Source organism: Bicyclus anynana, chromosome 8 (genome assembly GCF_947172395.1).
Source record: "Bicyclus anynana chromosome 8, ilBicAnyn1.1, whole genome shotgun sequence".
NCBI classification, from domain to species: domain Eukaryota; kingdom Metazoa; phylum Arthropoda; class Insecta; order Lepidoptera; family Nymphalidae; genus Bicyclus; species Bicyclus anynana.
This window is the reverse complement of record NC_069090.1, coordinates 15,190,412-15,208,532: the sequence shown is the minus strand read 5'-3', so window position 1 is coordinate 15,208,532 and position 18,121 is coordinate 15,190,412. Positions and strand designations below refer to the sequence as shown.

At 36.4% G+C, this 18,121-nt stretch overlaps 2 protein-coding genes across 2 annotated transcripts in view; both read left to right on the top strand.

The window, feature by feature from the left end:
* LOC112053166 (TBC1 domain family member whacked) overlaps positions 1 to 17,603 on the top strand; it is a 22,676-nt gene extending 5,073 nt beyond the window's left edge. Inside the window, exons 2-7 of the mRNA XM_024092486.2 lie at positions 3,302 to 3,423; positions 4,396 to 4,588; positions 5,184 to 5,367; positions 5,890 to 6,084; positions 7,096 to 7,328; positions 8,859 to 17,603. Coding sequence (XP_023948254.1) covers positions 3,302 to 3,423; positions 4,396 to 4,588; positions 5,184 to 5,367; positions 5,890 to 6,084; positions 7,096 to 7,328; positions 8,859 to 8,868 — 937 coding nt within the window. The 3' untranslated portion in view covers positions 8,869 to 17,603. The remainder of the gene's footprint in view (positions 1 to 3,301; positions 3,424 to 4,395; positions 4,589 to 5,183; positions 5,368 to 5,889; positions 6,085 to 7,095; positions 7,329 to 8,858) is intronic.
* The window catches only part of LOC112053158 (inositol oxygenase-like), a 200,511-nt gene that overhangs the window by 112,609 nt on the left and 69,781 nt on the right, over positions 1 to 18,121 (top strand). The window lies entirely within an intron of this gene.

Below are 18,121 nucleotides of genomic sequence, written 5' to 3'. Positions count from 1 at the left end.
TTTCTACACGACAGAGTAGACACTGGGCAAATGCGGATTGGCAGACTTCACACACGTAGAGAATTAAAAAAAATCTCAGGTATGCAGGTTACCTCAGGTATGCATCATGTTTTCCTTCACCGTTTGAGACAGGTGATATTTCATTTCTTAAAATGCACACAACTGAAAAGTTGGAGGTGCATGCCCTGGACCGGATTCGAACCTACAGCGTCCGAATCGAAGGCAGAGGTCATATCCGCTAGGCTATGACGTCACTGTTCCGTATGCTACTACTACTTAGATAGGCAGTTGCTAGAGTAAAATACTGGTCATGTCACTTTTTTTTTTTAAAGAATATTTGCCAAATTTTTTTTCTTAATATGACCAACATTCCTTCCATCTAGTCGGGAAAAACTGTACTAGGAGTGGGTACGACAATAGTCCAACGGGCGGGGATCGAACCACCACCCCTCGGTGATGAGGCCAACCGCTCTTACCGTTGAGCTATTGAGGCTACAAATTTCATTTTTAAGGTACTGGTACATTGGTAATATTAATATTACTCATTAGATTATATAATGATTTATTTATTTTGCTATCATCCGCGAAAAGTCGACGAACCCATGCGACGACGTCACCCAGGTCCGCCAAAATACTCTCTACGTACGTTTCACCCCGAAACCGGAGCATCCTCAGGAGATGTTGACTCTACAACGTGCAATTGCAAAGTCATTAGGTTTTTCCATTCAAATATTTTGATGGTAAACGGGACTTTTGCTAATGCTAAAATAAATTATAGCTTTTTACCTACTTACTTACCTAATTAAATTTTCTACAACTGTGGTTTCGTTTTGTTCAAGTCAATTAAAAGGTTGAACTAACTGAATGGTGTGACAAAGTTTGTAAACGGGTATTTTTGTAAGCTATGACTCAAATGGTGAATTACCGTACTGTGACCAGCTGATATTGTAGTCAAAAAACATTACCAAAAATGAAACTTATAATATAAGTAGTAGGAGTGGGATTTGATCTTAAAAAAAAACAAATAGTGAACTTATATGTAGAACCTATTTTAGAAACTTTCACTGATGGATAGCTATACTCAGAGGCACAATTATCTGACCACTTTAATATACTCGCTTCTTATTAAAGTGGGCGGATAATTGTGTCTCTGAGTATATATTATCCGGAAGTAACATAGGTGAGATAGGTGAGCTTCTGAATGTATTTTAGAAATTCATTTACCGATGGAAAGCTATATTATCAGGGAGTAATATAGGCTATATTTTATCCTCGTATTCCCACAGGCCTATGTTATAAGAAACTAATAAAAACCTGTACATGTAGGTTCTGTAGATTAAATTAAATTTGGTACATGTAGGCTATCTTAAAAAACATTTTATATTAAAATATGCTAAATTACAGCTTTCTAGTATTAGTCTCTGCGCTAAATCGCGGACAGACAAGCAGAAATGGTGAAACTATAAGGTTCCTTATTGACTACGGAACCCTAAAAATGACAAGCGAGTTCTAGTGTATTTATAATTCCGTGATCCTAACTAAACTGTGATTTATGTCGTTGTTGGGTTGACAGATTTGTGTTAAAAACTCGTAACTTCGTAAAAGGGAAACAATTTCTAGGCTACTTGTATGCTATTGATCTAATAAATTGTCACGCCATATACGACATGGCAGCATGGCATGTCAATCTAGCCATATCTGGCACGTAGACCGTGCGAGCAGTTGTGGCACTATACACTACTGCAAAACACTGTAGGTAATATCACCAGTAACCTTAGGCGTCCCGTTCAAGTCGGTTCTGCATCAAACATCTTTGATAAATTAGCTTTTATCAAACTTCAAATAAAGCAGCAGCCCAGTGGATATAACCTCTGCCTGCGATACGGAGGACGTAGGTTCGAATCCGATCCGGGGCATGCACCTCCAACTTTTCAGTTATGTGCATTTTAAGAAATTAAATATTGTGTTTCAAACGGTGAAGGAAAAACATCCTGAGGAAACCTGCATATTTAGAAATATAGAATTTTCTTAATTCTCTAATTGGGTTAGTGTGGTGGACTATTGGCTTAACCCCTCTCATTCTTTAGAGGAGACTCGTGTTCAACAGTGAGCCGTAAATGGGTTGCTAATGATGCATGATGAAGAATGATGAACTCTTCGACTTCACTGGACATCACATTAAGATGCATATTAGCGGACGCCTGCGACTTCATCTATATCTATACTAATATTATAAAGCTGAAGAGTTTGTTTGTTTGTATGATTGAACGTGCTAATCTCAGGAACTATTGGTCCGATTTGAAAAATTCTTTCAGTGTTAGATAGCTCATTTATCGAGGAAGGCTATAGGCTATAAATTATCCCCGTATTCCTACGGGAACGGGAACCACGCGGGTAAAACCGCGCGGCGTCAGCTAGTCATATTATAGATATCATGAAATTTTGATATGACCTACAGACAAGGACTTGGTTTCACCCATTAAATCATCTAGAAATAGATAGAATTTTAGACGGTCTGCCCTAACTTCATTAATGTGTGCGAAGCTATCCATTTTCGTTTCCACTACAGAAAACACCATTTTAAAAGCCTGCTTCAGCATTTTTGTATTGTGGACAGCACAGATACTGGATAGACTTTGCAAATGGTGGACATTCTAAAAGATTACAGCTAAGTATTTTGTAGGACTCCTTTGTATTCGCGCACAAAGAGCAATAGGAGGAAACCTATTGTGTCCATTGTGGCAACGGAATACCGTCCTTTTGGGAAGTACCTTACGATGCCATGGCATCGCTGGCTATGTAGTCTAGCAATTGTCTCTAAATACGCACATAGCTGTAATATATTATTTAATAGCTATATAATTATTATCATCATCATTATCAACCCATATTCGGCTTACTGCTGAGCACAAGTCTCCTTTTAGAATGAGAGGGGTTAGGCCAATAGTCTACCACGCAGGCTCAATGCGGATAGGCAGACTTCACACGTGAAGAATTAAGAAAATTCTCAGGTATGCAGGTTTCCTCACGATGTTTTTCCTTCACCGTTTGAGACTCGTGATGCCCCGGGCCAGATTCGAACCCACACCCTCCGTAATCGGAGGCAGAGGTCATATCCATTGTTTGAAAAGGGCGCAGATGCAACCAATTCTGAATGAAGTATGTTATGTACATACACTTGACAGATGTTTTTATTCCTAGTAAATCTAATTCCACATTAAAAAAAGAAACAAAATCCAAGTACCTAGATATCTGTGGTCTGCAATTAATAATTAATCAGTTTTTATTTCTTTATTTTCAGAAAACGGACTTTATCTCCGAGCACGATACTGAAGCGGGAACAAAAATGGCTGCGCATGCTGAACAACTGGGAGGCGTTTATGAGCAAAAATTACAAAAAAGTTCGCGAGCGGTGCCGGAAAGGTAAATAATATATTAAATGTTTATCATCTTACACGATTTCCTACTACTGTAATAATTTCGTCCGAGAAAGGTATCTTCATATCGGATTCAATATGCTCTTGTTGGTGACAGGCCTTTAATCTTCTGCAATTCAATTTGGATATATAGACATAATAAATTCAAATTAATTGATGGTTGCAAGATACACATACAAAAATATGAAATGTAAACCATTCTGCCATTATTATAGTGTGCAACAGCACAATAAAAATTAAAGTTTAGCTTTAGTTAAATTAAATTAAAGTCAATTAAGACATCAACATTCAAATTCTGCCATTCCCTGTCATATCTGATACTTCCAACACAGATTTATCATGGAACAATAGAATAGCTATACAAAGTATCAGAGGCATGAAAGTGTGATTCCATCAATTTCCCAAATCAAAGGTTTCCACATAAAAATTCTACTAATAAATATTTTAAATAGACTGACCGGATACATATACTTCGCAGCTTGATTTATTACGCCAATGAAGTTTAAGTTACTTAAGATGTAATCTTGTTTTTGGTGGGCTTCCTTTCAATAGGAAGCCTTCTTTAGTCTGCTATCTTTGTAGGAATAAGAATTTTGGCGTAAGCATTTCCGGGGCATATAAATATGACGATCTGTGACGCAGCTGTATCCAGACAGACGGACTTTTGGACAAGACAAGACGAGACAATGGAAAAAATCTCTTCTTTCATATCACTTCTCGCGTCGCACGTAGCTACCAAATGCAGCATCCATTTTGGTAATCGCGATGAGAAGTGTCAGCAATGTGTTTTGTGTCAAAAAAGACATATTGTCCACCAATAGTGGCAAAATCGAAAATATCGCTCTCTTTTTCATTGCAATGAGATGACAATAGTATGTCTTTATGGGCGACATTGTTCTGGGAGAAGAATCCCTATATGTATAGTAGCATCTCTAGAAGTTGAAGTATAATATTGCAGGTATACCCGCGTCAGTCCGACCCAAGGCGTGGCTCTACCTCTGCGGAGGTCAGCTCCTGCTGGAGAAGCACCCCGACGAGTACGAAGAACTGTTGAAAGCGCCCGGAGACCCCAAGTGCATGGAGGACATACGGAAGGATCTACACCGCCAGTTCCCTTACCACGAGATGTTCATACGAGAAGAGGGATTAGGGTAAGGCAGCCATGCTCTAATAAATAAGGCACAATCTGAAAAGCGCGCAATGTTTCAGGATGAATAAATAAATAAATAAAATAATAAATAAATAAATATACTTAAACAATACACATAACTATCTAGCCCCAAAGTAAGCATACAGAGTAGCTTGTGTTATGGGTGCTAAGATAGTTGATATTATAATATTAATATACAATTATATACTACATATAAATACTTATATATAATGTATAAATACACACAGACACTGGAAAACACCCGTGCTTATCGCACAAATATTTTCCAGTTGTGGGAATCGAACCCACGGCCGTGGATGCAGAAAGCAGGGTCACTACCCACTGCGCCACGCGGCCGTCAAAGATATCTGATATGTTGTGAGGACTTTCAAACACGGTCTATGTCCTGGTCTATTTTCGGGGTCGACCAACACTGCGTTTTCCAGTGCGGGATCGCCATTCCAGCACCTTGGAATCCCAACGTCGGATCTTCCGCTATGCCCATTGCTTTTCAACTTCGCGACTTGAGCTATGAAACTGAATGATAGATCAAGAAGATCTGATCTTAAAATAATTTGTTTGTATGTTCCTTTCAGGCAGCAAGAGCTTTTCTGCGTCCTAAAAGCGTATTCGGTGCTGAACCCGAAAGTGGGATACTTCCAAGCGCAGGCGCCGGTGGCGGCCTTCCTGCTGATGCACATGCCCGCCGTGCAGGCCTTCTGGTGCCTCGTCAGCATCAGCGACAAGTACTTGAACGGATACTACAACCCGGGGCTTGAGGTGAGACACTAACTATTGAATGTTTCTTGTTTCTGTTTTTTCCCTTTTGACCATGTTCGACATTGCATCCCACCGCTAAGTGTCTGGTCCCCTGACATTACAAATTCACAGCAATACTGTGTAACTTACATCATCATCTATCAGCCGATAGACGTCGACTGCAGGACATAGGACTATCCTTCTCATAAACCCATTAGGGTATGGGGCAAGCAGTTCCTAGGTCTTAACCTCCCGCCTGCTGTGGTTTCAGTTGCCTGCCGTGGGGAACGTTCAGTGTCCTCGCCTTGGCTGTTGTGAGCCTAAGTTTGTGGGCCTAAAGCCAGTAGGCCGAGATATTGTGTGCAGACGTAGGACATTAAACTTTTCTCGGAACTTATAAATACTCTGACATTCTGAGGCCTTGAACTGCTAAACCAGTCGCAAGGAGTCGCCGGCTCCCTACCGTTTGATACCGTCAGTCCCCCTGGCAGGGATCGACCTTGCGCTGCGCTTGTAACTATTCAGTAATGTCTTGTTTGCCAGGTCCTCCAGCGCGACGGAGACATACTGCACGCGCTGCTGAGGAGGACCGCGCCGGCGGTGCACCGGCACCTGGGCAAGCACCGTGTGGAGCCCGTGCTGTACGCGACGGAGTGGTTCCTGTGCGCGCTCACCCGCACGCTGCCCTGGGACAGCCTGCTGCGGGTGTGGGACTGCTTCCTGTGCGAGGGAGTCAAGGTGAGACACCATTGGTCATAAGTCAGGATTATTGTGAGATTTTGACCCTTCCCTTAATACAAGTTCCAAATACACACATCCAATCGAAGATCAATCGTAGTCCGAAATCGTAGACTTGGTCACTTGTGGTTTTACGTCGCTTTCTTCTAAAACTAAACTGCCGCAAACAGCCCGACGTGCGTATTTATACCAGAGACAATATTAAAGATTATTCTCGAAATGTCTGCCAAATACCGGTGAACAATTGAATCCGCGATTTTCCGATAACAATGAGTTCTATACCTTTGTGAATATAACATTGTCGAGTAATTGTGGATCTTATGACTCTAGTAATAATGCATCCAATCCATGCACATCAATAAAGCGAGGAAAAATGCTGCATACGTAATGTACCGCCTTTACGCGATGATTAACAAAAAAAGCAAAGTTGTTCCTCCATTCAAAGCTAACACTTTATAAAACCACGATCCGTCCGATCTTAACCTACGCTAGTGTAGTGTTTGCCCACCGTCCTAAAACGACCCTTAAGCCGCTCCAAATATTGCAAAACCGGTTTCTGCGACAAATCACGGACGCACCGTGGTTTGTACGCAATAACGACCTCCATAGAGACTTAGATTTACCTTCAATAGCTAGTTACATGAAGCAGCTCTCTCGAAGCTATTTCGACAGAGCTGCCATCCATCCCAACCAACTAGTGGTTGAGGCCTGCAACTACATTCCCAACCTTAACGCTAACTTCAAGCAGAGGCGTCCCAAAAACGCTCTTTACGATCCAGACGATGATATGACAACCGACTATGCTTCCCGGGCAATCCCGACAATCACAAGCTACACAGCGTCTTCGCCGGCGAAGACGAGGTGCCCGATATCTAAACAAATCAAACCCCCCGGTGTCGCCGTAGTGGTCCCACATGGAGTCATCGGCACTTACTCAACACGAAAAAAAAAAAAAGATAATAATAAGGTCCTTCGTAACACTCGTTGCTCTACAAAATGTTTCACTCGCAGGTGCTGTTCAAAGCGGCGCTGGTGATCCTGGCGGGCGCGCTGGGCCCGGCCAAGGTGCGCAAGCGCGCGTGCGGGCTGTGCGAGACGCTGGAGGTGCTGCGCCACCCGCCCGACGCCGTGCTGGCCGAGGACTACCTCATGTACCACATGCAGCGCCTCAACCTCACCGAGGAGGACTTCGAGTTCGAGCACCAGCGGCAGACCGCCAAGCGGCGGGCCATGGCCAACAGAAGGTAAAAATCTAAATCAAAATCCTTCTATTTCAATGGGGATGATGACTAGGTTTGAATATATTGATTTTTATGATACATTCGGGTAAATAGGGTCAATGTTAACTAATTTATACATAAAAAGCAAAGATTGTCTGGATATTTGCAAAATAAATGAGATTATAAAATTTCAAAATCTATTAAAAATATTTTATCGTAATTAGATGAAAATACATACAGTTTTAGCTTCCTTACATTAGATGTGACATTTTTTAATATGTGAACATAAGCAAAAACGCACAAATAACAAAGATATTAGTAATTTTATTTGAACGCGCATACAAATCTAAGGCGCGCATACATTGCCTATGACGTCATTAGTTCAAGCCATTTTGTATGGGGCGTTTTTCAGGGATCCGCGGCAGCGCCGCAAATCGGACTCTTTAAATCCCCATTTACCTCCGAAAGTAATGATCGCAGATACCCTGTTACTTTTACAAAATTGCTTTACTATTAGTATACTCTTAATTTATATACAATTTAAAAAACTGTCATCATCCCTATTAGGCTTAAGCTTACAAGCACTTTTAAAAGGTCAGGTATATGTCAAAATTTAATTTAATCAAATGGTGGTAATAATAGACGAAAACTTAAAATTAAAGTTACGAGGGTTCCAAACGCGCCTTGGTCCGAGAAGAGCCCACAACAAACTCAGGTAAGGTATCATTAGCAACCCATTTTCGGCTCAGTGTTGAGCACGAGTCTCCACTCAAAATGATAGGGCTTAAGCCTTAGTCCACCACGCAAGTTTTTTTATTATTCTCTACAAGTTAGCCCTTGAATACAATCTCACCTATAAGTGATGATGCAATCTAAGATGGAAGCAGGTTAACTTGTTACGAGGAGGATGAAAATCCACACCCCTTTCGGTTTCTACACGACATCGTACCGGAACGCTAAATCGCTTGGCAGTACATCTTTGTCGGTAGGGTGGTAACTAGTCACGGCCAAAACCTCCCACCAGCCAGACCTGGATCAATTGAGAAAACCTCAATCGGCCCAGCCGTGGATCGAACCCAGGACCTCCGTCTTGAATGTCAGTCCATTGCGCATACCACTGCGCTACAGAGGCCGTCAAAAGGTGAAATGCGAATTGGCAGACTTGCAAACGGTAAAGGAAAAACATCGTGAGAAAACCTTGAGAATTTTCTTAATTCGCTACGTGTGTGAGGTCTGGCAATTCGCATTGGGCCAGCGTGGTTGGCTATTGGCCTAAGCCCTCATTCTGAGAGGAGACTCGTGCTCAACAGTGAGCCGAAAATTGGTTGCTAATGAATGTTAAGCAGTATGCAACATAGGTACTATAGTCTGGCAAGTTCGTTGATGACACTACCATGATATGCGGGCGACGGGGGGAAATCGTGCACGCGGGGAAGTGAGGTGCATCAGTCGTGGATTTCTCATGCATCGCTACACGCCCCCCGGCCCGCGCGGACCTTCGGGATTGTTACGAAGTTGTCAAGCTATATACTAATAATACAATCTCCTTTCCAGTGGTAGCTGATTCAGCGAGTGTTCCTACAAGCGTTATTCTAAGGATAACGCTCGGGACATCTTCCACACTCTATAAACAAGAGTGCAATGAACTATTTGTTCACAACTGAACATAAATGAACATATTTGATCGTCAGTGATCAAACGTGCAAGTGAATGAAAACGAACGACAAAATCGACTAGTGTTTAATAGAAACTCGAAAACGACTATTACTATAGTAATACAAAAGTGATTTGTATAAATAATATGTGTATATAATATGCAGTGAAGTGTACGCTGCCAAATGGGTGGTTTTGTATTTTAAGTGAGAAAATGTATAGTTGCTGGTGGATAAAGATGTAGTTGGTAGGAATGAAAATATTTGTACATAGAGGCAGACAGATAATACAAAAATAATTGACTCCATACACTACATAGACAGAGAAGGTAATAGACAACTAGATAGTATCTGTGTAGCGTGCCGTCTTTTCAGACCTTACACACGGTTTGACATTTGTGTCATTCTTTAATAGATTTTTATGTTTTTATTTAAACATATAAAATATATATTAGAAAGAAAGAAAAATGCGTTTATTTCGAAATTATGCCACACATCACAATATCTCCAGTACACCATGACATCCAGGACAATACCCTGCGATGTGTGGCATAACCCAGAAAATGGCCCCAGCTCAGCGTAATGCTACGTGACCATTTGAATTTGGACACGTAGCGCTGATTTATTTTATTATTAGTAGTATGAGCACATGTGAAAAATACAGAGACAACATAACAACGACACACCAATCAGCTGTCTATAACATCCTTTGTCTATGATACACCACATGTATATAAAGGGTGCTCGGGAGTATTTCCTATAACTTATATTTTATATGGAAAATTAATTAAAAATGTCTAAGGAACATGTGTTCTAAAATGAATATTTTCGGAGTAAAAAAATTTCCTCCTTATATTATGACCTAGCCAAAGTTATTCATTGATAAATATCATGATGTAGCTTACTAGTGAAGTACAGAATGCCAGTTGCAATATCTTGTCGATATCGACAGTCTTACCACTTCGATTACGTGTTTTAAAATGCAAGGATAGATAAACGCGTGGATAGTCGGAATTATTTGAATTACTTTGTATGAAAACATAATTTTTTTAGTTAAAAAAATAATTATGCCGTTCGGCTCCTATATGTGGATTTGTTAATGCCTTGAAGTTATGGGAAATATTCTGCTACACTTTGTATAGTCAGTGCAAGTTATCTCTGAGTATTTTATTTGAAACAACCATGTTTTGTAGAACTATTTCCTTTATGTCGGATGGAGATTTTGAAAATATTTCTTTTACGTTTTGTCAAAATATAAATAACGATTTTATAAACAATGTTGATTTTTTGAACCAATTTTTATTAATTTCATTTGTATTGAGTAAATGTAAAAAATAGCTGTATATAGAGTTTTTCTTATGCTGAATTTTATCAGAACATTTCATTAATGTTAAGTGATTTTTAAAGATATTTAGTTAAACAAATGTATTGCACATATTATAACTTTTTCTTAGTCAACTTTTAATTTATATGGTTTCGTTTTTAATATTACTTTATGCAAGTTGAATACAAGTTGCTGAATAGTAATTACTAGTGATGTCACTTGACTATATAGATTGTTGTTAGTCTATTGATAAATTGCACTATTAATAGATTATTATCTATAATAATAATCTGCGGATTAAGTATATATTTGTGAACGGCAAAGCAATAGCCATCCTCTTGATATGAATCCATAACAATTAATTTAATTTTTAACATTACATGATGACAATACATGATTAGCTAAGACACGTCATTATAAATTCAATATGGCGGCCTCCACAAGATGACGGACTGGCTGTTTGAAATCCACCCCCATGATATGAATTTCAAATAAAAGGGTTTGCTGTGTGTTCATATTTCGAAACATATGAATGGTATTTAATTTGTTATATCTACCACAGTACCCAATAGTAATTAAATATCTGATAAATTTGAAAATAATTTATAGTTCTATAAAAACAGATATTGATTATTATCGATAGATCAGCATCACTAGTAATTACACTATTATATTATATTTATTTGTTTATAATTTATAATAAAATAAACTTTAAATTTTATGAGCATATTTACATAAGGATATGATTTCAAAGTATTAAGCTTACCCTTAAGGCACACTACTTTCTCGAATTTCACGCCCGATCATTTTATCATAATCGTCCGAAATTCATAAATAAGTAGTCTCGTCAATTTGAATCTTTGCTTAGAAGAATCTTTTGTTTTTTTTTTTAATTTTCTCCTAAACATAAATGTTAAACAATAAAATGGTTGGGTTAACTCTATGTTTGTTAAAACAACGATATTTTATACTAGATATGTTACGTGCCTAAAAAGTGTGTAGTAACATATCTAATAGTATAAAATCTTTGGGTTCAAACCATAAACAACACTATCTTACTGATTTACATACAGTATTCTACTATGGTTCAATTTTCATTTATTTAAATAGGACCAATAAGGAGATGTTAAATATATAAGTTTTAAGTCAGTATTTCACTGATAATAATAATAAATATAAATACATTATATTCCTGTATAAAAGAATCCCTTTAATAAAAAAAAATGTGATATATGATTGAGAGTGTAATATGTACACATATCTGGGAGTGATGTAATATATGACATAAAAATACTTATGATATATATAAAAAAATAGCAAAATATATAAAAATTGCGATAATAATGTATATAGAATTTTTTATGTGGAGAGTACAACTAGATTAGTATTATAGTATATTTTTTAGTATTTTGTTTGGTCGTGTGGATGCCATACTTTGCAAATATTGAATCCAATATCATACGAGTAACTATATATACAGGGTGTCCCGTAAATAGTACAACATAGTTTATAGGGTGATAGCTGACATCAAGACCTACTAAAATTATGCAATATATGTTAGCCGGAATTTTACGGTTTTTAAGTTATATTGATTTTTGTACAAAATACAAGAGTCCCTACCTTCAGTGCAGTTTAGTCATACCATATTGTGCTGAAAACTAATTAAGCGTTGATTTTATAGTTGGTTGTCAGCTATCACCTTGTAAATACACCCTGTATATTTGGATTGATACTAATTATGTATCGTAATTTAAATGCAGTCACCTGGCGAAGGAGCAGCGAAACATCTGTTAATGTAAAAATAATTAATTTTTTTAATGTCAAAAAGTGTTATTTAATTTTCAACATTATTTCAATACTATTAAAGTGTATATTATTATCACAATGCCAAATGTCTTCGTTTTTGCCTCGTCAGTGTACGCCGGCCTTTATAGTAATCTACAATATGATAATAAACAGTAAACTTCTCTTAAAGCGAGTATCTATAGCCATAACTCTTCTATCTGTGACCTAGGCTGTCGAAAATTCTGTGTAATCTCATGATATATTTCATTTCCATACCTAAAGCTAAAGCTCCTGGCACGTGCCAAATGTTTTTAAAATAACATGTTACGATTAGTTAACATTGACCTTAAAAACATTCTTCGTTAAGCCATGTTTACACTTACCAACGTTGGTCAATGTTGTGCTACTTTGCAAAATATGTTTTGCTCTGAAATTTTGTTGCCTATCTATATTATAGTATAGTTAAGTTATGCAACATTACTAGTGTCTCCAATCATCTGCGGAATTGTCTATTGAATGTGCAGATTTATAGTGGTACTAGCTGACGGCGCGCGGTTTCACCTGCGTGGTTCCCGTTCCCGTAGGAATACGAGGATAATATATAGCCTATAGGCTTCCTCGACAAATGGGCTATCTAACACTGAAAGATTTTTTTTAAATCGGACCAGTAGTTCCAGAGATTGGCGCGTTCAAGCAAACAAACAAACTCTTCAGCTTTATAATATTAGTAGTGGTATATACAGTATCAAAGCCTAGGAAGTCAGAAAGTAACGTCAAAATATTCCTAAATATTATATTATTTGATACGGCGGACGCTCAGAAATTTCTAATTCGGTTAATTTTCTTTTGATTTCAAAAATCAAAGCGTAAAGCCTTCTCCAAGTTTAGCTTCCATCAGCAGAACCGCATGAAAATCTGTCCATTCGCTTACAAATGGTGATTGAACAAGACAGGAAAACAGGCAATAAACATACAGGCATAGACGAAAAATTATTCTGTCTGTTTTATGGTAAATACAATTGATTATTTTTTTCAATTTTATTTAATAACCTATTAAATAAAAATGGTTTTTATTGTTTATTTATAATTTTAAATTTTGATTTTGGATTTAATTTTTGAGTTCATTTGGCTACTCAGTTTATTTATTGTATATAGTATTATATACATATGTTACTATTAGTCACTGTGTTTTAAAAAAATAGGATTTTTTCACACTTTGAAACAGTTCTACTTTGTAATAAGTAAATAAGTATTGAAAAACATTCCTTTTTTATCTCATATTATTGAAGGAATCGAATTTTACTTGACGAAAATTACTAACAAGCAACTTTTACTGCCCAAAAAAGTCCTAGCATAGTTAATAAGTTATTTGCATAGTTTTTTATATTAACTTTGCACTCTAGGAATATTGTTTCTTTTTTGCTATATAAAACATTATTTATTTAAAATTTATAATAAATATTTAGCAATAGTTGAGCACTGCATAATCTATTTTGCAATATTTAAGGGGAAATTATACGGAAAATGGTTACACTATTTGATTTGTTGATTTTTTTTTATATTTATCACGCTGACGCTGCTGGCACGTGCAATGGTTTTAATCAGCATTTTCAAAAATATCGATCTCGAATGTGTTGTTTTAATACGACTTGTTAAATAGCTATAATTCCACGTGACTGGAGCGTTAACGTCAGGTATAGTCAACCTTTTGTCACTAGTGCAATAATATCAAAATGTAAAAGTTTGTTAAAATTATTACCACAATATTAAAACATGTAATTACCACCTTCTGATACTTCCATTCTGTGCGAACTGCGCAGGTTTATTAACCTCGCTGACGTGTATTTTCATATACAACCTCAACTCGGACTCAACGATATTTTATACTGTAGATATGTTACTTGCCTACTGCAAAAAGTAAATTTAACTACTCTACTGAGCGCGCACGCGCAACATACATTATATATTTATGTGTATATAGTTTTTACACTTCCTGAACATACAACTCGACATTGTAGACCATATTTAGGTATTATTTGTTTGAATAACTTTCGTTGTTTATGCGACTAAATGAAATTAAGACAACCACTTTTGTTCGCCTCAGTTTCGAAACGTTAGTGACATATCTAATAGTATGAAATCTTTGATACGCCTAGTGCTCAGACCAGACTAGATGTTTTGCGAGTTCACACACTTTTTGATGCCTTAAAATATACTTCAAATGTATATAAATAACCTAAAAGAAAACAATTATTTTACTTTGTAAGATTTCCGGAATGTAAATAGTGAAGAAATAGATATCTTAATTTAGGATCTAGAAAGATAAATAGGGGTAGGGGGTAGGGGTATTTATCGGGTTATGTTTGTACTTTGTATGGATACGTGGTAAACGGTACCTTAAGTAGTAAACTTGTTTTATTAATTTTATTGTGGTATAGTACTATGGTATAGTACTGCACGTACTTCGAATGTAGGCTATGATAGTTTTTAAATTTAAGGCCAAGGCTACATTGGGATGCGACTTGTGACACGTGACACGTGACAAAAACTGTACTCAGAGGCACAAATATCCGCCCACTTTAGTATGACGCGAGTATATTAAAGTGGGCGGATAATTGAGCCTCTGAGTATATTTATTCGCAGTCATGTTACCGTGATTTGAAATGAATGAGTATTGTTGTGGTAAAAAAACTGTATTACAATCAGTGGTTTGCATACGGTTTTTAACTAGGGTATGCACTATACGTATAAATTATAACTACTTTGAAATTTTCTTCTCCAACCCGTAAATAAAATAAATAAGTGTGATTATTGCACATTTTTCATTACAAGGATTATTCGCGTGGTTATTGGATGCAATTCGCGGCTCGATGTAGCCTCAGCTTTAACGTTAGGCTGGCTGACCAAAGCCAAGTCAAGAAAAATTGGGCAAAGGCAAAACAAACAGCCAATAAGATCGTTCCATTTTCGAGTAATAAAATGTTTATACATTTGAGCTAGTGTAGAAGCCAAAGTGGAGTTCTAATTAGGGGAACGTACGGAATTTCTGTCTACGGCATAGAAAGATTTTGGAATGGGATTTGTGGTTTGTGTGAGATTAGTATTGAAGTTATCACATAACCATAACCGCCGCTGTCTTAACTAGGCCTTGGGCATTCAAGAATTTGGGGTCCTTTTGAAAAGTAAAAAGAGCGAATTATACTAACATTTTTTTACTAAGTATGAGTATGACCATTTATTATATAACCAAATACAGTATGATATATAACATGTCATTAACGATCTTAGAATGCTGATGGTTTTTTTTGGTTACGGTTTCTTTTGGGATTTCTGTTGAGCAAAATCTTCTATTAGGTAAGTATATCCTTAAAGTCATCATTTTGAAGGATGGATATTGATATTGTCAGTCTTTCGGGAATTCCCCTGAGAATGGGGACCCTGTGTGCCTTTAAGGTAAAGACGGTATTGACCATATCCTATTTTGGAACACACAAGTTGACTTGTAAACGAGGACTAAGTTTTTGCCTATGAAATCGCTATTATGTTTTTACCTCTGTATTATTAAGCCATAAAGCCATCTTTATGTTACTTCATATTTTATAGTTTCCCTGTTTCTTTGTAGTGATGCACTGATAAAGAATATAATATTTTTTTATTCGTATAATAGGAAATGGAGCGATCCTATTGGTAGCCTTTTACTTAGTTTTTAATTTTGCCTTGCGGCCCGTCTAGTTAAGCGTCTAAAACTGGTGCATAATGTTTTTCCTCATATTTTTTTATAAGTGATGTTGGGGACAGTCCTGTGTTTTATAGCTGAATAACTTAAAATGAAAAAAAAATACTTTCAAAGCTTAAAAATAATTTATTTTTAATTTTTATTAAGGCAAAATTTAGATTTATAAAAATCGAAAAAAAAATAAAATTGCAAAACTTGAACGTTGAGATAAATCTCTACATCGTTTATTAAACGTTTAAAACACAATGTTGTTGAAAATTCAAGTATGATTTTTTTTTAGATTTTTAAATGCATAAAAAAGATAAATTATTATCAAGAGTCACTAAAGTTGAGATAAACACAGGACTGTTTCTTTTCAACACAAACAATATAATCTTAAAATTATTTTTATGTTTGGTGTTTGAGTGTTGTGTGTTTTATTCTGAAGGGATTTTTATTTCATGTTGTGTATTTGCTGTAGTTTTTTTTGTCTTTGGCGATAAATTGCGTTGTTTTAGCGGTGCCCAACATATTAAGGCCTGGTTCTGGTCATAATTTGTGTCTCAGTAGATCTATGGAGTAATTTTTTATTCAATGAAAACCGTTAAAATTCATATTTATTTCTCATTTCATTCATATATTATGAATATATATTTCATATTAAACATTCATATATTATGAATTTTATTTTAACATTTAATGTATTTTTTTGAAAATTGAATTTTTTGTGCTATATGGCCCCAATAAAATTTTATTTTACTCGTTATTTATTATTTATTTAGTTGGTAAAAAATTTTAGTCAAATAAAATATGACTAAAATTTTTTAATTTAAAAGATGAGACTTGTTTTGAATACACTTAGATCATACGAGTAAGATATGGTAGAAAAGCAACGCAATTTATTTTTCAAAGGTCATTGTTATTTTCTGATGTATTTCTAAATGTATAGAGGAAAGATTTATGAAAATAAGGTGTGTAAGTTGACCTGATTATAAAAAAATGATTAGTTATAAATGCTTCGTAAAAATATAAATTTCGTAATAGGCAAAGCGCGTCCCATTTTAGGCATGTGAATTACCTTTAACAGTTAAGGGTCATTTTCATAACGACAGCCTGGCCAGGAAAAAACCTTTGCCATGTTGTGGATTAAAATGTTCAATTTCTTCTTTTTTTATAAATTGACTTTACGGGTCTGAGTTCCAGCCCTTTTGAGCCTGTTAATTTATTCTATCAGCATATTAAGCACAGACTGCTGAAAAATATTTGTGGCTCTCAATCCAGGTTAAGTTTTTCTGGTCAGGCTACACAATACAAATTAATTATTAATATTTATGTGCATTCGAATTTCGAATTAGCAGCGATGTCGCATTGTATAAGCCACGACGAGTAACGAGTGGAAAAACCACAAGCACAAAGTAACGATTTTTTTATCTGTTTGATTAGTACAAATTCGTTCCATTTTCAAACCATTCCATGTACATTTTTGATAGCACTGAATTTATTTATTTAAGTATCTTCATTGTGCATGTTGTGCGCCACGAGACAAGTTTGTTTCTATGCACAGCCTAGAAGTGCTGTACTATAGTATATATTGAAAAAAAAACCCGGTACAGCTGAACATAAAACCTCCTTTTTGGAAGTCGGTTAAGCACCCGATGATCATTGTATTCCATTTGCACCCACATTCCGTAGTTACAGACTGTTTTATAATAATTAGATTCGGCCGAAGGGACGCTACAACTTCGCCATATTTTTGTACGGTGGTCGATTTCACTGTAAACGCAATATTCGTGTTGTAAATAAATATGAATCAAGTTCAAAAAGTTTGTTTTATTTTGTAAACGTAAATAGGCTAATTTTCACATTTTACAAGTTATTTATGTACCTACCTAACTTGATCAACAGACAGTGATTTTTTTTGGCTGGTGGGAGGTTTACAATGTCGTGTGGATTTAATCCTACTCCTAAGAGTTAGCTCGCTTCCATCTTAGATTTAATCATCACTTACCATCAGGTGAAATTGTTGTCAAGGGCTAATTTGTAGATTTAAAAAAAAATATGAAGACTGAAACTTTGTCAGTCCAGCTCATACGAGTTAAGTACGGGCAGTAGGTAGCATAAAAGTATAGTAGGAGTAAAGACGTACGAACCGTGGTAGCCCAGCGGATTTTTCTTATTCCCTAGGAGTATGGAGACAGATAAATTGGACCAGCGTGATAGACTAAAGCATAACCTCTCTCATTCCGAGTGAAGACTCGTGCTCAACAGTGAGCCGAATATGGGTTGTTAATGATGATAGGAGACAAATTTTAAATCTTCATAAAATTAGGTAAGTCTAGCT